We start from the raw sequence: 18688 nt of genomic DNA, 5'->3' as shown, positions 1-18688 counted from the left end.
GACAGATAATGGAATATACAGGCGACAGCCAGTACGGCCACCCACACAGTCCTTGTCATTCAGCTTTCCAAGAATCCCGATAGGTATTGAATTTATCATGCACGTGCCAACTCCCCTGAGACGTTCTGGGGCTTCTAGGATAAAATGGGGACCTCCTTGTGGAACGTTCCATGACACGTTGTATTTCGGAGGTTGTTCGCCATGGTCCTGGCTTAAAGGTACGTGCACAAGACCAGAGCGGGTTTTATTGTCTGCAAATTTGCATCACAGAGGGTCTATGGATGAGATCTGTGCGCCGCTCGTAACCCCCATGGACCCCCACATTTAATCAATGATCCCTGGCCTCAAAATGGACGGAATTAGGACCTGTACTGCCCCCTACAGGACCCCAGAGCTATAAGAAAATAATGGATCAGTGTCTAGTTGTTATATACACCCAGCCAGTGGACTGACAAAACGCACAGTAGTGTCCAAGGAGAGCCTTAGGCCGGGGCCCCACGTTGTGTGGCATTTTACAAATCTTCAAAGTGGATGCAATTCTGGCTAATCCCATTCACACATTGCAGAAAAATATCTGCAGTGGAAATGCTGCGATTCCCAAAACTGTTGCGTTTTTGGAAATCGCAGCATGTCAATTATACGTCTGGAAATGCCCGTGATTTCCCTACAGGTATGATAGGGGCAGAAAGTCCGCAAAAGAAAACTCTGTGGACTTTATGTGAAACGCGCTTTCCCACGGCGCTTTTACACTGCAGCTCGCCAAGTAGGGCCTTAGCGTGTATTCACACCATGTAGTTAAAGCGGGATTGCAAAAAAGCTGCATGCAGTTTTGAAGCAGTTTTTGGTGTCTACCACATACCATACCCATGTGACTAGGACCAGTGAAGGAGTTGCAGGGTCATGTGGCGATCTTTGGTGGTGAGGGACTCGTGGCCAAAGTCGCCATGTAGCCCTAACCTTAGTATAAATGTGACTGCACAATTGCGCCGCTAGACTGCCATCTAGTGTCAGCAGTGAGAAAACACAGCACCTGAGTCAGGTTTTGTAATACCAGACCCAGGTGATAAATCCTCCATACAGCAAAACTACAACCCCCGGCACGCGGGACCATACAGCAAAACTACAACCCCCGGCACGCGGGACCATACAGCAAAACTACAACCCCCGGCACGCGGGACCATACAGCAAAACTACAACCCCCGGCACGCGGGCACCAAACAGCAAAACTACAACCCCCAGCACATGGGCACCATACAGCAAAACTACAACCCCCAGCACATGGGCACCATACAGCAAAACTACATAGTCATAAAATGTACATATGCCGCAACAATTTGCAAAACTTTTGCCACTTTTTGATGCCGTACTGCGCTTATAAAGGCCCCCAAAGTGCTGGTGTATAAGACACATAAATATGGCAACTCTGGGGGAGACGGCAACACCTATAGGGTCCCATATACTCCATATACAGTACACTGCCATCTATAGGGTCCCATATACTCCATAGACACTGCCACCTATAGGGTCCCATATACTCCATATACACTGCCATCTATAGGGTCCCATATACTCCATAGACACTGCCACCTATAGGGTCCCATATACTCCATATACACTGCCATCTATAGGGTCCCATATACTCCATAGACACTGCCACCTATAGGGTCCCATATACTCCATATACACTGCCATCTATAGGGTCCCATATACTCCATAGACACTGCCACCTATAGGGTCCCATATACTCCATATACACTGCCATCTATAGGGTCCCATATACTCCATAGACACTGCCACCTATAGGGTCCCATATACTCCATACACACTGCCACCTATAGGGTCCCATAGACTCCATATACAGTACACTGCCATCTATAGGGTCCCATATACTCCATATACACTGCCATCTATAGGGTCCCATAGACTCCATATACACTGCACCTATAGGGTCCCATATACTCCAGGAGCTAATATATACGGTAAGTGGTCAGCCTTAGAAATCATGGACAATCCCTTTAATTAAACTCCCAGGCTCGCAAGGCTTCATGGGAGTTGTAGTTTGACTGACCATAGCCGGAGACTACAGGTGACCTAGGAATGGCTCCGCCCCCTACACCTTCCCCCCTCAGGGGCGTGTCCCCTTCTCCTAGTAGGAAGGGGAGGGGCTCAATCACACGCCATATTAGGAATACTGAGGGCGCGACCTTGGTTTGCGAGGGGCGTGGTTTCGTTTCACCTTCCTGGTGTATAACCTGGAAGGGGCGTGGTAAAAGTTCGCAGTGGGCGTCGTCTATCCTGTGCTAAGGGGAGGGGAGTTCGTCTTCTAACAAAAATGAGTTCCGGGCGTGGCTTTGTTACGCTGTTTATGTTATGATCCCCGGATGGGGCGTGGCCTTGGCTGCAGAGGGGGCGTTGTTTGTCTGTGGGAAGGGGAGGAGTCGAGCCCGTCCAGCTGGTCGCCTCCAAGATGGCGGGGACCAACGAGCTGGGTCTGGCGGATCTGCCGTCCGATCCGCTGCTGCTGATCCTGTCTTATCTGGACTTCCGGGACCTGATCAGGTATTAGTGTGGCCCCCAGTGCGCGGCTCCGGACACCCCAGCCCCGTCTGCAGTGGATGTCAGCCCCGGCTCCTGCAGGTCTGGGGTGTTACCATAGAGTGGGGAGATGATATTTGGTGACTGGTGGTGATTGCTGGATGAGAAGGGGGGGGGGGGGCAGGTTATAAAATGTCGCCCCCGGTGACCCCACAGTAATAATAAGGTACCAGGATGGCGACGGGGGCTGGGGGAGCGTCACCACAATGTCGCGTATAAAATCGCCTGCGGTATATTGGGGCGTATTTATCAGGTTGTAGCTGTAAGACGCCGTTCACACCTGCATTGTGGCTCCTGCTTTTAATGCGCTGCCAGATAATGCCATGACGGTAAAATAGCGATGCATGATGCCGCCGTCATGGAAACCGCGACCATAAGCGACAACGCAGATGTAAACGAATGCTGCGGAACATCATAATATACACTGCAGCTGCTGCAGAACATCATAATATACACTGCGGCTGCTGCAGAACATCATAATATACACTGCGGCTGCTGCGAAACATCATAATATACACTGCGGCTGCTGCGGAACATCATAATACACACTGCGGCTGCTGCGGAACATCATAATATACACTGCGGCTGCTGCGGACCATCATAATATACACTGCGGCTGCTGCGGAACATCATAATATACACTGCGGCTGCTGCGGAACATCATAATATACACTGCGGCTGCTGCAGAACATCATAATATACACTGCGGCTGCTGCGGAACATCATAATATACACTGCGGCTGCTGCGGAACATCATAATATACACTGCGGCTGCTGCGGAACATCATAATATACACTGCGGCTGCTGCGGAACATCATAATATACACTGCGGCTGCTGCGGAACATCATAATATACACTGCGGCTGCTGCGGAACATCATAATATACACTGCGGCTGCTGCGGAACATCATAATATACACTGCGGCTGCTGCGGAACATCATAATATACACTGCGGCTGCTGCGGAACATCATAATATACACTGCGGCTGCTGCGGAACATCATAATATACACTGCGGCTGCTGCGAAACATCATAATATACACTGCGGCTGCTGCGGAACATCATAATACACACTGCGGCTGCTGCGGAACATCATAATATACACTGCGGCTGCTGCGGAACATCATAATATACACTGCGGCTGCTGCGGAACATCATAATATACACTGCGGCTGCTGCGGAACATCATAATATACACTGCGGCTGCTGCGGAACATCATAATATACACTGCGGCTGCTGCGAAACATCATAATACACACTGCGGCTGCTGCGGAACATCATAATACACACTGCGGCTGCTGCGGAACATCATAATACACACTGCGGCTGCTGCAGAACATCATAATACACACTGCGGCTGCTGCAGAACATCATAATATACACTGCGGCTGCTGCAGAACATCATAATACAAACATCTGCTGCTGCAGAACATCATAATACACACCGCGGCTGCTGCAGAACATCATAATATACACTGCGGCTGCTGCAGAACATCATAATACACCTCAGTTGCTGCTGAACCTCTTAATATGCAGATTGACTGCTGCAGAACCTTATTATATGCACTTCAGCTGCTGCAGCACATCTTTATGAACACAATGTGAGCATTTCATATCAGGTGGTCATGACTATTAGTTTCTAGATTAGGAGGTTCTGCAGCAGCTGAGGTTTCTTTGTTATTGTCTCCATGTGACCTGTCACCGCAGGCTCCCATGTATATCTCAGTGTTCAGTCTGTGACTTGTGTGACTGCGCTGCCTCCTCTGTGGCCGATATATACGCAGCAGCCGCCCGCCCTGGCTATTAGAGGAGGGTCTCAGGCAGGCGACCTCTATGGTGAGGGTAAGGTATGGTAAGACCTCTATGGTGAGGGGGTTTGTCTGACACTAGATATTTCCAAAAACTGCAGCAACCATGTCCAGGGAATAGGGCTGAGCTATAATACCAGTCACCGTCTATGGACAACGGGTGGCGCTGTTTCTGATCCTCCTTTATTTCATCCTGTAGACTCCTCTCTTTGCTGTGTCAATGTTATTACATTGTATCCTCCATGCTGTACCCCGGCTGGCACATGAGATAACCGTGTCACGTGTAGTTATCCTAGAGGCGGCCCCTGCTATCTCCTGAGGGCAGACCCTGGCGCGTCTCTTGCAGCGTCTTCCCTCTCTCTGGCCCCATTCCCTTCCCCAATGTTTACCGACCTCATGGGCCTGAAGTGGAATCTGTTACATGTCACTAGTTACTGCTTATTACATGTGCTGTCCCCAAACCTGCCACGTTGGTGTTGCATAAGGGCGTTACTGCGGGGGGGGGGTGTACGCGCAAGCGCAGTACTGCCAGGAGTGTGTGTGCCGCCTGGGCAGTATGGCCCATGTAGGTGCCGCCTGGGCAGTATGGCCCGTATAGGTGCCGCCTGGGCAGTATGGCCCGTATAGGTGCCGCCTGGGCAGTATGGCCCGTATAGGTGCCGCCTGGGCAGTATGGCCCGTACAGGTGCCGCCTGGGCAGTATGGCCCGTACAGGTGCCGCCTGGGCAGTATGGCCCGTACAGGTGCCGCCTGGGCAGTATGGCCCGTACAGGTGCCGCCTGGGCAGTATGGCCCGTATAGGTGCCGCCTGGGCAGTATGGCCCGTATAGGTGCCGCCTGGGCAGTATGGCCCGTATAGGTGCCGCCAGTACGCTCTATGGTTTCCTGCAGTCTGGAGTTCCTAATTCTTCAGCAATTCCTCTCCTCCGCCACCGCACACGCACTCTCGGTCTTCCTGTTTGTCAGTCACCCCTGTCGGCGTCTTATCTCCTGGTGGGACAATGGTTCGGGATGATAAGATCTGTTGTGCCCAATCCTAGTTTTGTTGTCGCATGGATCACTAGGGGTGCTGGGTGTCGGACCCCTCCCCAAATCGATGACCTCTCCTATGCCCATATAACCTCTTTAATTCCTCTCTCTCTTCCAGTTGCAGTCTCCTGAACAGAAGATTTAACCAGTTGAGCAACCATGACCCTCTGTGGAAGTGGCCGTGCCGGAAATACTGGCTGGTGTCCGAGTAAGTCATCCTGACAGAGCCTTAAAGGGATCAGGTCGTTTAAAGCTGCCCAGGTCCAGCCATGTTATGTCCATGGGGTGCCCCCTCTCTCCCCAACAGCAGCTATCAGGGGGTGAGAAAGATCAGACAGGATGGATTTCGGTGTCGCTGGGTGGGGGGGAAGTGTTTATGAGCAGAATCCTAATGGTTAACCTCTTAAAGGGCACTAACATGGTCGGCCCCTTTATATACTGATCTGGTGACGTTGATGTTTTTGTTTTTAGGGACAAGAAGAACCAGAAGAACCGCAATTGGAAAGCGACCTTCATGGCGTATTACCTGGACCTGGGGAGGTATATACACCACTATGCCAAGCTGAAGACGGCCTGGGACACCCTGAAGGCCTATCTGGGTGACCACTGCCCTCGAATGATCAGCTCTCTGAAAGGTATGCGATCTTAGTATATTATGTCTTATACTGTAGTCACATCCAGAGCTGCATTCAACATCCACTGGTTCTAATAAATCTGCAACGTCATTTGCAGTAGACAGTGCCTGGTGCAAACGCTGCGTCCCCTAATGCACTGCAGAAAACAATGCTTCCTAAAGACTGACCAGCCACGATTGAATTGCAGAATTCTGAATGCAGCTCTGGATGTGAGTAGTGACAATAGGCAGTGACACGAGATAGTCCGGCGTCCTAGTTACTCACCATTGTGGTTTGTGCAGCCGGCGTGCAGGAAGATGATCTTAACGCCATAGAAGAAAGAATCGCGGCCAGACTACCAGACGATTACCGCTGCTCCTTGCGCATTCACAATGGTCAAAAGCTTGTGGTACCCGGGTAAGAGCTGGCACATGGTGGCGCTGTGCCCGGTGAAGTCTACTATAGCCCCTTACCCCCCCATTTCCTGTGCTTGCACCCCCAGACTGATGGGCAGCATGGCTTTATCCAACCACTACCGGTCTGAGGACTTGTTGGACATAGACACCGCAGCGGGCGGCTACCAGCGCAGGATCGGGCTCAACCAGTGCCTTCCAATCACCTTCTGCATCCACACCGGGCTCAGTCAGTACTTGGCTCTGGCCGACGTCGAGGGGAGGTGTCGCAATGAGATATTCTATCAGTGTCCGGTAAGGTCTGTGCGGGTCTCCTACAACAAAGATAGTGGAAGGACTACAAGTCCCAGCATGCCTTGATCAGCAGCAGCAGCATTCATAGCATGCTGGGAGTTCTGTAACTCCTTTAATACTTATGGGGCGGTTTTAAAGGGGTTGTACGGGACCGAACAAAGTTGGAAACTGATGACCTATCCTGATGATGTCAGGGTCCGACACCAAGACCCCGCACAGATCAGCTGATTTGACCATATACTAGATATATGGCTATGCAAGTGCGTGGGAGCAGAGATGAAATTCTACATTGTACGGACTGTAAGCTGTATACAGTGTACAGAGCCCTACACCCTAGTGGTGGTGCCAGGGACTGCAGCCCCGCTCCCATTCACTTGAATAGAAGCAGAGCTGTATACCGGGTATATGGCTCCGACAGCTGATCAGCGTGGAGTCCGGGTGTCCGACCTGCCTCAACCAATCTTTGTGGGACAACCCCTTTAATTGGGCAGACCTTGATTTATAGGGTAGTGACGTCCAGGTGACTTTAGGGTGCAGATAAAACTGCATCACAAAATTGCGTGCGGATCATGTGAATGCTCACTTAGTTTCTTCTAGTTTGCAGATTATTATGAGCAATGTGGGGGGGGGAGGGGGTTTAACACTTTGGACACTGTGTCATTTATTAGGAAACCTGTGAAATTCTTAACATAGATGATCTGACCTTTGATCTGTGTTTCAGGACCAGACGACACACAACCCTGCAGCTCTGGACATGTTTATTACAGGTAGGATACAGGCGCGTGCTGGACGGAGGCCTTAAAGGGGTGATGTGAGAATAATAAGCCTCTAGTACATGCCCTGCACTTGTTATACACCCCGATTCTCCAGAGCCCCATTTATGACCTGTGCAATGATTGGTCACATGACCAACTCCACTTTACCTAATGTCCCTGTACCCAGAGTAGGAGGGAGAGGTGACGTCAGCCAGGGGAAGCCCAAGGACTGAGCCGGGCGACCTCCTTAGCTGCCCACTGCACGGGTAATAATTGGGACTCTCTGGTGTTTATTAGTAATACCGCCTGCTGCTTCTGTACCCCGTGTATGGCTGTCACACAGGCGAGTATCCCTGGTCCTTCCAGGCTTTCTTTGGGGCAGTGCAGCAAGTGATCACTGCAGATAATCTGGGGCTGCACCACTGTCTAGTGCAGGAATTGTGGCTGCACTACTGAATCCGGTCTTTGTTTAGGAGGCCGGTGATCTATGGGGCAGGGCAGATTTCTCACAGGGCCTTCACCTTTACCTCTTTCCTCTGTCTCAGGTACCTCTTTCACCCAGTGGTTTACAACGTATGTGCACCATGTCGTCTCAGGTGACTATCCCATCATCAGGGACCAGATCTTCAGGTAGTGTGGACTGAACACATCCCTACTGTAGCGTCAGTGTGTACATACGTGTGTGACTGTGATCCAGTGTATATGCATACGGTCAGATCTCTGCCTGCTGTCAATGAATGGATGCATTCTGCTCATATGTAAATGACATGGCGGGGAGGGGGTTCTGGTAAGGTGCCCATACTTGTAGCATACCTATCTGGGTCAGTTTTTGGTTGCATTGTTTGTACAGGTGAAGCCCCACCAACCCACTGTAATACCACGTGCAAGGTCGCCAATCAGTCTCGGGTTATCGGGCACACTACCGCTGTGTATGAGTAGATCGCCATCTGTGGTGTCCAGTATTGCAGATCAGCCCCATCTACTCTAGGAGAGCCGACCTGCCTGGGTGTGGCTCTATTTTGTAGAAAAAAACATGATGGAATTAAGCGTAAGCCATGTTTTTTTTACGTTGGGCTGAATGCAGTCGGACACCAGACGGAGGGGGATCCATCTGCATCAGTTGTTACTCTCATACTGTGATGGATGAGAGCAACAGACATTGAATAACGGTAGCGTGAAGACACCCTACTGTGTAACGACAGAAAAAATTTGTTCCCCGACTACAAGCAGAGGTTTTGAACCTGCAAGAATTGAATGACAAAATCTATAGTTACATTGGATGTATTACTACTGACAAATCCCAGTGATCTGAAGTTGCAGTGGTTCAGATTGTAATTCAACTCCAGGCCCAGAGGATGGCGCTCACAGTGCCTGCTAACTCTTGGATAGGGTGCATGCTTGGACCTGACACTTGAAAGAATGTGGGTTTATAATGATGGAGACTTGTCTTACTGCGGTGCTGGCTGTGTGCGGACCCTGGACACCCTATTGCAGTGCAGTATATACCTGATATAATAAAGGCCTCAATGTGTATTTTTTTTTCCTTCTACCTCTACTCTGTGCCAGGTATGAGCATGACAAGGACTGTGTGGCCACTACTGATGACATCACCATATCCGTCTCCACTTCTTTTCTGCCCGAGCTGAGCTCCATCCATCCTCCACATTACTTCTTCACCTACAGAATCAGGTGGGTGCACGGCGCAGCACGTCCCTGTATACCGCTATATGGTGGAAAGCTACACTCGTATCACATTTACTATTGGATATTGGGTTCTTCTCCTGTTTCTTGTGAATCTTCTGTTGGTAGAGCAAAGAATACTAGAGGTTGTAAGGCTGGGGCGGGTTGCTTTCCGCGAGGGGTATATCCCACAGTGAACCCGCCATTTGCAAGAACCATCTGGTCTTCACTGTATCTAAAGTTCTGCAAACTCTCGATGTGTGACCCCAGCCTTTATCTCTGGGTAACATATATGCCTAGTACTCACTTATCACCTCCCCTTAGTGTAGGTCTTTGATATTGGTAGGGGGTCCAACAACTCCTATGGGGGTCGACCAGAACAATACTATAGACAGGTTGGAATCGGACTGCTCTGTCCACTAGTGGCTGGTTGTGAGTACTGCAGTGCAGCTCCCATTCTGCTAGTAACCCATCAAGTCATAGAAAACGACACATCGGGGTTAATTTCCACTTTCCCTTTTATTTCCCAGGATGGAGATGGCCAAAAATGCATTGCCAGAGAAAGCGTGCCAACTCGACAGCCGCTACTGGAGAATCACAAACGCGAAGGGGAGTGTGGAGGAGGTGCAAGGCCCTGGAGTGGTGGGTGAGTCGCAGGGTTTTTTGGGGTCAAACGTTCTATACAGTGTGATGTGCACGTGTCATATCTGGTATATGTGTCTCCAAATGCATCCCGCCGCTGCGGACTCAGTACACGTGAGAATTGAGAGGAGGCAAACCTGGCGCGGAGATGGGGAAGGTCTCTGCCTGTAGCGTGCTAGGGACCCCTCCCCAAGATCATAGGAGGTCCTGGCGATTCTATGATGTGCATATACACCTACAATGGCAGAATCATTAAGGTATATGGACAAACCGATCCTGCAGGAGAGCAGCGTCAATGTAGCGCCGCTCATCTCTGTATAATGGTTTCTAGATGTATATGCAACAAGGCACATTAGCGGACAAAATACTGGAGGACCCCCCAGGGTTCTGTCATGGCCGTTGTTGCACTGAGCTCATCTCAGGCCTTGGTTTTGTTCTTTCAGGCGATTACCCCCAGCTGAGGGCGGGTAGAGTATACGAGTACACCAGCTGCACTACCTTCTCCACAACGTCGGGCTATATGGAGGGGACTTATACATTCCACCGGCTGGACAAGAAGAGCGAGGTCTTCAATGTCACCATCCCCCGCTTCCACATGATGTGTCCCATGTTTCGGGCGTCTGATGTTGCTTCAGTAAGTGACACAGTGACCGCTGCTCGTTCCTCTGTTCTTCCTCACTAGGGACAGCTGTCCTGGGTCGCCCTCCTTTGAGGGAAGCCGTGAAGGATCGTACACACACTGAACTGGTACATTATAGTTTATTAGCTGCAAAAAAAATGCATCAAATTCTGTCGTTTTGCAGAAATTTTTGTTTCAAATTTTTCCCAACCGCATTGCAAATGGCGGCCTCTGGTCTGAAAACTTGCTGAATAAATTGATATTCTGTATCTAAAATCAATTTCCAATGCAGATTTTTTTTTTCTTTGTAGCATGCGGGTGAGATTTGCATCGTACATTGTACAGCTCAGCTTCATTCACTTGAGTGGGACTGAGCTGCGAACGTGACATCACATGGGCTGTGAAGCAAAAGCAGTGCTCATGGAGCATCGCAGCCGATTCAAACAGCTGATCTGTGAGGGTCCCAGATAAAGGATAGGTCATCAGTTGATATGCCTGGAAAACCCGTTTCACATGACAACGTTCCATGCATGCAGTGCGGATCATGTGCAGGCCTTATTTACAGGACCTTGTGAATGGAACTCTTTGCATCTTACTGAGTTATGGGGCAGTGAGATCTCGCAATGCCAGATCTGCGCTGACATACAGCTGAGACTTTGGTACAGTAGCACTATGATAGATTGGGTTCCATTCACATGGCCATGGTCAATCCTGAAACTATAATATAATAATACATGTTATTTATATAGCGCCAACATATTCCGCAGCGCTGTACAATTTGTAGGGTTCAAATACAGACAGAAAGTTACATTACAAAGAAAGTCATTTCACACAATGGGACTGAGGGCCCTGCTCACAAGAGCTTACAATCTATGAGGTAGAGGGGGTGACACAAGAGGTAGCAGGGGCGGCATTGCTTATACAGGGGTCAGACAATGTTGTAATAGAGGTGACTGTCATTACACAAACATAAAACTTTATGAGCCGTCACCAGTCGTGTCCTGTAACATGTGGATGGAGCTTGGACCTATAAAGTTAGCCTGAGATGGCCTCATATCATGTGGGGTAATGTGGGAGCGGGGACAGAGGAGGGTTAGATTTTGGGGATTCTAATTCTAGTACGGAAGGGTTTACATTAGGGCATGTGCTAGTCCTGTCTGATAAGATGTGTCTTTAGTTTGCGTTTGAAACTGTAGAAATTGGGAGTTAATCTGATTGTCCGGGGTAGAGCATTCCAGAGAAGTGGTGCAGCTCGGGAGAAATCTTGTATACGAGCGGGGGAGGTTCTGATAATAGAGGAGGTAAGTGTTAGGTCATTGAGTGAGCGGAGAGCACGGGTTGGGCGGTACACTGAGATGAGGGAGGAAATGTATGGAGGTGCGGCATTATGGAGAGCCTTGTGGGGGAGGGGGAGAACTTTATATTGTATTCTATAATGAATAGGCAGCCAATGTAGCGACTGGCACAGACCAGAGGCCTCGCTGTAGTGACCGGCACAGACCAGAGGCCTCGCTGTAGAGTCTAGACCAGACCTGGGCAATGTACGACCCGCGGGCCACATCCGGCCCTCTGACTGCTTCTATCCGGCCCGCACAGCTAGTGGAAGGTTTTTGAAGGACCTGTGATGATGTCATCACAGCCTATCACCAGGATAGGCTATGACTCATTAGTGGGCGGAGCCACACGGGACTGTGCTTCCTGCAAGTTGCTGGATGATAAAGAGAGAAGAGACAGCATGTGTGAGCAAGAGGGAGGACTAGGGGCAGATGTAGGGGGCAGTTAAACTTAATGCACATGTAGGGGGGACATTAAACTAGGGGGCAGATGGAGGAGGCTATTAAACCATGGGGGTAGCTGGAGGGGGACATGTCTGCCTCTAGTTGCCCCCAGTTTAATGTCCCCTCTAGTTTCTGCTGGTTTATACTGGGGCACCAGGAGAGGGACTTAATACTGTGGGACATTTGGAGGAAAACGTTATAATGTGGGGGGTGTACAGTATAATGTTAGGGTGACTGTAGGAGGATTTTACTTTGTGGGGCACATGGAAAAATGATTGAGAATGGGCGGAGTCAGCAGAGAAGTGGGTGGAGCTAAATTTGCCCCAACTCGCATGGCCCTCTAGAACCGTTACAATTTCTCATGTGGCCCCATGGGAAAATTAATTGCCCACCCCTGGTCTAGACTGATAGATGAGCCTGGCCGCTGCATTCAGAATAGATTGTAGAGGGGAGAGTTTAGTGAGGGGAAGACCGATTAGTAAGGAGTTACAGTAGTCAAGGCGAGAATGAATCAGAGACAATAAGTGTCTTTAATGAGTCTCTGGTAAGGAAAGGGCGTATTCTGGAGATGTTTTTGAGGTGGAGGTGACATGAGCGTGCGAGTGATTCAATATGAGGGGTGAAGGAAAGGTCTGCGTCAAACATAACCCCGAGGCAGCGGGCTTGCTGCCTAGGAGTTATAGTAAGGCCTGAGACTGCAATGGATATATCAGGGACAGATCTGTTAGATGGTGGAAACAGTAGTATGACCTAGACACTGTTCGTTTCATGGATGGAACACACTCATGTGAATAAACCCTTACCTCTGTTGCTACAGGTTAGCTGTACTGTCTAATGGCAGTCTCTAGTAGTCTTGTCTCATCTGTGAATCAGAATACTGCTCTGTCCCACCTTTGCTTTACACTATTGTAATGTCTCCTCATTGCTAAGGCATCATTCCACAACAAAGTTTGTGTCCGATGGGCCGACTTTGCAGCGGAACACACTCGGATGTCACTCTAAGTGTATGCCATGATGTATTCACGTCTATGGGGGCCTCTGATTCATTATGTTCAAATGACCCAGACTTTGCAATCCTCTGCATCATCAGAAGCCCCTATAGAGGTAAGTACATCACAGAATGGATTCGTATGACGCTCCGAGTGTCACCTGAGCCCATTCCACAACAAACTCAGTCCTATGCATGTGGCCTAAGGGTATGGTCACACTGCAAAATTTTAGGCAGCCTTCTGCCTCTCAAAATCCTCTCCAGAAAACCATCCCTATAGGATCCAGGGCAGAAATCCAATCTCGTACCGCATTTTCTGGTCTGATTTAGTCGCAGTAACTTTGGCAAAATCTGCCTCCTATTGAAAACAATGGGGGACGGATTCATGATTTAGATGCAGAAGACCGCCTCGGATTCTGCGTCTGAACATGCCCTAATGGAATAGGTTATCCTTCTCCTTCTCCTGCATCTGACGACTTGTTTCTATGTTTCTCCCACACAGGAAGAGAGCTGCAATGATTGTTTTCTACACGACGACGACTCCACAGACACGGATGAATATGAAGAGAGAAGGCGAGTACTGGACATGCCAAACCCTCCTGTCCATTGCCCACGCTACACCTGAGCTCTGCCCTTTGCCCCCTGCAGCCAGTGGTATCTTCCTGCCAGGATTCCTTTTATTTTTGCGTTTTTCTGCTCTTGGCCAGGCTTTTTGCCTTCTGTCCATGGCCTGTATCTACGCTGTGATGTCCTGTTTGCGTATCCTATACTCTGTCATTTACCACTATGGAGGGAGAAGTCGCCGGCGAGTACATGACGAGGCTTTTGGCATCGGCTCGGCAGTGGACGCAGCTTATTTTTTCTAATTAATGCGCACACCCTTCTACAACCGCGGTGTTGGTTATCTGACGGTCTTCAACTGAGAGAGACTTGGCGTCCGTACATTTTCTCTTTTCTAAGACTTTTCAATGTAAGGGGAGTTTATCTCGTGTGCAAAATTCTTGGTGATGAAGAGGATCGGGGAGGGGAGAGACTGTGATAGATATATGCATCAGCATGGCCCCCGCTCAGTTATTTGATTTCGTGAAGGCAGCCATTTTGTGGACTACGCCATTTGGTAGACTACTGCCCCCAATATGAAATGTAGCGCCCTCTTCAGGTAGTCAGGGGAGCGGCCTACACCACACATTAAGGGGGCATTCACACGGAGTAACGCCGGGCGTGTATCACAGCCGTACACGCCGGCGTTACGGCAGACTGCCGAACACTTCCCATTCACTTCAATGAGAGCGCTCGTAAACGCCGCTGTTACGAGTGCTCCCATTGAAGTGAATGGGAAGTGTTCGGCAGTCTGCCGTAACGCCGGCGTGTACGGCTGTGATACACGCCCAGGCCATATTGGTTTTAGACTATGTATATAACATGTAAGTGTTTGGATGACGTCCATCAGATCAACAGCCCCCGACATATAATGTGCTGGTAATAAAAAATCACCAGGAAATGTCATTTATGAAATTGTCCTTATTGCCCATAGCAGCCAATCACAGCGCAGCTTTCATGTCTGGCACTGCACTTGAAAAATCAAAGCTGCACTGTGATTGGTTGCTGTGGAGGACAAAATGGCCTCTCCTTTAGACTGTTTTCAGATACCTGCCTCGTGGCTCAAAGCTAAGACTATGGCTTAAAAAGCGAAAATTATTCAAAAGGAGAGAATTACAGTAAAATTTAGGAAAACTGTGTAGAAGGAAAACCATGTTTGTGGTTCATAGCAACCAATCGCAGCGCAGCTTTCATTTCTAATACTGGAGTTGAATAATGAAAGCTGCACTGTGATTGGTGACTGGGGGCAAAAAAGATGGTTTTCCTTTTGCACAGTTTTCCTAAATTTGACCATAATTCTCTTGTTTTTGCTCTTTTTCTTTTTAGGCCTCAGCCTTGGCTTTGACTGACCAATCACAGCACAGCTTTCATTTTTCAAGTGCACAATTAGACATGAAAGCTGTGCTGTGATTGGTGTGACTGCGCTATGGGCGACACAGTCTTTCCTTTTGGAGGGCCTCATCAATTCCCCAAACAGTGTGTTCAGCCGTCACCCAGCTCTCCTAGACCCCAGACTGGCAGACTGTAACATACAGCAAAAATTATGTAGAATTGAAAAAAAAAATCATGATGAAAATTCCAAAATTTACGATTACCGTCCAAGAACAGAAAAACATGGCTTCCTTATTTCTAAAACAGCTCCACGTGAGTCCACAGGTTATTTCTGGTACTGCAGCTCATCCTCATTCATTTCAAATTAGCTGACTTGCAATACCAGACAGAACCCATGGACCATGGAGGCGCTATTTGTTGAAGAAAGGGTCAGTTATTTGTGAATTGATTGTAAGCGAATGGCTCTGCCCTCACGATAGCTGCCTGTGTCGTACGTCGGACATGGCCGCGTGTCGCAGTGTGACCGCCCCCTTTCTCATATACGTTTTTAGTTTGGGATCTCATTATTAGTAGTGTTATCTTGTATCTGAGCTGATCAGGTCTCGCAGCTTTTCAGGAGTTAAACCCGTGTGCAGAAATGCTTTGGGATTTTTTTTTTCCCCCCCTTTACATAATTTATAGAGTTTAATTTTATGATACGTACGATAAGGATTTTGGTAAAACAAAATAAACAATGAATTGGGGATGAGAACGTTGCGTGGCTCAATAGTGCGGCAGAGTGCGAAGTATATTCTTACTGACTGTGTGATTCATCTAGAGTGTGTGTGTGTATACAGTATAAAGGTGTGTATGGTCTGTATACAGTATAAATAAGTGTATACATGTGTGTATACAGGATACATGTGTACATGGGCTTTGTATACAGGATATAGGTATATGGGTTGTGTTTACAGTATGTGTGTGTGGTCTGTGTATATAGTGTGTAATATCTATTACTGTGCGTAATATTTATACGTACAGTGTGCATATCTTCTTTGTATCTTTATAGTTCATATGTGTGAATAGTCTATGTATACAGTTTGTGTGTGTGTTGTCTGTGTATACGGTATATATGTGTGTTTGGGCTGTTTACAGTATGTGTGTGTGTGGTCTGTGTATACGGTATATATGTGTGTGTGTGGTCTGTGTATACAGTATATATGTGTGTTTGGGCTGTTTACAGTATGTGTGTGTGTGGTCTGTGTATACGGTATATATGTGTGTGTGTGGTCTGTGTATACGGTATATGTGTGTGTGTGTGGTCTGTGTATACGGTATATATATGTGTGTGTGGTCTGTGTATACGGTATATATGTGTGTGTGTGTGTGTGTGTGTGGTCTGTGTATACGGTATATATGTGTGTGGTCTGTGTATACGGTATATATGTGTGTCTGTGTGGTCTGTGTATACGGTATATGTGTGTGTGTGGTCTGTGTATGCAGTATATGTGTGTGTATGGGCTGTTTACAGTATATGTGTGTGTGGTCTGTGTATACGGTATATGTGTGTGTGTGGTCTGTGTATACGGTATATGTGTGTGTGTGGTCTGTGTATACGGTATATATGTGTGTATGGGCTGTTTACAGTATATGTGTGTGTGGTCTGTGTATACGGTATATGTGTGTGTGGTCTGTGTATACAGTGTATATGTGTGTGTGTGTGTGTGTGTGTGGTCTGTGTATACAGTATATGTGTGTGTGTGGTCTGTGTATACGGTATATGTGTGTGTGTGTGTGTGGTCTGTGTATACGATATATATGTGTGTATGGGCTGTTTACAGTATATATGTGTGTGTATGGCCTGTGTCTCCGGCTTTGGAGGTAAGGCCACATTCCTTTTACACAGTTTGCTCCCAATATACCCAACAACTCCGTCCTGTCTACTGTAACTCCCCGGACGTGTCCTGCTGGTATGACAGGTGTTGTCATGAGAAGTATTGAGCTAAGAACCCTTAAGGCTAATATGCGAATCAGTAACAGTGCAGACCACTGCGTTAGATGACAATGACCCTTCACCATTTCCACCAACTCCACCTCTTTCCATCCTTCGATCGCAATGTTTACACTGATTCCAGCGCATTTGGAATTTTTTCTCTAGCCCCCACCATTCCTGAGCAATCAGTTCTGTTATCTTCAGCACTTAATATGCTGATTAGGCTCCTTACAGCCAAATGGGTGGTCCCAGACTCTGTTCTAGCTCAGGGTCGACCACTTGACAGTAGATCGTTTCGGCACTTAATATGCTAATTAGGCTATTTACTGTCAGGTGGTTGGTCCTGAGCTAGAACGGAGTCTGTACCAAGAAAGATGCAAAGAGGTGGAAGCGGTGAAAGGTCGCCTTTAAGTGAGACGCTACGGCGCTGTTGACCATGTTTGGTTGCCCAAGGCAGTATACAGAATTTGTACAAAACTCGTTCCCCCAGATTCCTGATATCTGATATCTCTCGGGCCTGTGAACAGTTTTTGCCTGTGTGTGTAATCCTGGGTGTTGGTGGAACACGTTACAGAATGTCAGCCGTGCCCGTCGTGCGTCAAGGTGAATGTTTGGTGTTACCCGGGCACAGGGCAAAAGAACCTCACCAGCCGTCCTAAAATACCTTGTGTGTGAGGAGTCCTGTGAGTCATGTATGTAACATGTCTGGGTAGTGTTACGTAACCCCACATCTCACGTGTTCCGGTCATGGAGTCAAATGACTGCTGCAAAACCACAACATTTTTGTAAAAATCCAGTTGCTTGGAAAAATTGTGACCCAGTATGTGGAGGTGCAGAAGATCCTCAGGAACGGTGTCAAAAATCAAATGGGATTGCACCAATGGTTGTCACATTTGCACACACTTCACTTTCACTCTTTTGCATACACGCACCTTTTTGTTTGGAACTTTGGACATGGGTCACTGCAATAAATTTATGATGAAACTGGGGTCGCAACTGTGATCCGGCGTAGAAGCCAGGGGTCTTCACGAGTGCCCTCACCACACTAGGACTGGATAAACTTCTTTGATCTCCTTTCTGATCCCCTTTGTTGGCCAGCAGTCTATGCATTGTAAATGGAATCCCCCTGCCCTCTGGTGCACTGGAAGGAGAAGATTTATAATGCACAGCCTTCCACTGTCAAAAAGGAGAGCATTAACTCTTTTATGGCAAAAACAGCATTGGCGGGAGGAGGGATTCTGTAGTGTCGGAGTACTCCAGACAACACAGTTGACACACCCGAATTCCAGCCTGCCACCTACTGGATCCATGCCAGGCCAGGCCATGAAGAACCTACTTATAACCATTACATTCTAAAGTCAACCTAGCACTTGAGTGACCTGTGGGGGCCACTGTTCCTCCAAATGCCCCAAAGTGGTGCATTATGCAATGAACCCCTCCTATTTTTTTTTTTTTTTCCTAGCATTTGATCAGGTCCACCCTGCTTTGACCTCTAGGGGGCACCACACTCTACCTCTGGACACTGAACAATGTCTGGATGTCACATCCTTATGTGGAGGTGGTCCT

At 48.3% G+C, this 18688-nt stretch overlaps 1 protein-coding gene across 1 annotated transcript; it reads left to right on the top strand.

Annotated features, from left to right (window-relative positions):
- Positions 1–2420: 2420 nt before the first annotated feature.
- On the top strand, positions 2421–15889 carry FBXO3 (F-box protein 3). Its single transcript, XM_075281025.1, has 11 exons — positions 2421–2559; positions 5554–5643; positions 5907–6070; positions 6352–6466; positions 6552–6756; positions 7478–7523; positions 8057–8141; positions 9078–9200; positions 9722–9837; positions 10277–10467; positions 13721–15889. The coding sequence occupies exons 1-11, from the start codon at positions 2468–2470 to the stop codon at positions 13841–13843; spliced, it is 1350 nt and encodes a 449-aa protein (XP_075137126.1). The 5' UTR covers positions 2421–2467; the 3' UTR covers positions 13844–15889.
- Positions 15890–18688: the final 2799 nt, after the last annotated feature.

This window comes from Leptodactylus fuscus, chromosome 7 (assembly GCF_031893055.1).
Source record: "Leptodactylus fuscus isolate aLepFus1 chromosome 7, aLepFus1.hap2, whole genome shotgun sequence".
NCBI lineage: Eukaryota > Metazoa > Chordata > Amphibia > Anura > Leptodactylidae > Leptodactylus > Leptodactylus fuscus.
Note: the sequence above shows the minus strand (reverse complement) of the source record. Positions and strands in the feature narration are given on the sequence as shown.

Excerpts from the sequence above, each read along its gene's own strand:
- FBXO3 (XM_075281025.1), top strand. The coding sequence starts at position 2,468 with ATGGCGGGGACCAACGAGCTGGGTCTGGCGGATCTGCCGTCCGATCCG. Across the intron at positions 5,644-5,906 it reads AAATACTGGCTGGTGTCCGA|GGACAAGAAGAACCAGAAGA; the intron begins GTAAGTCATCCT and ends TTTTGTTTTTAG. Across the intron at positions 6,757-7,477 it reads AGATATTCTATCAGTGTCCG|GACCAGACGACACACAACCC; the intron begins GTAAGGTCTGTG and ends TCTGTGTTTCAG.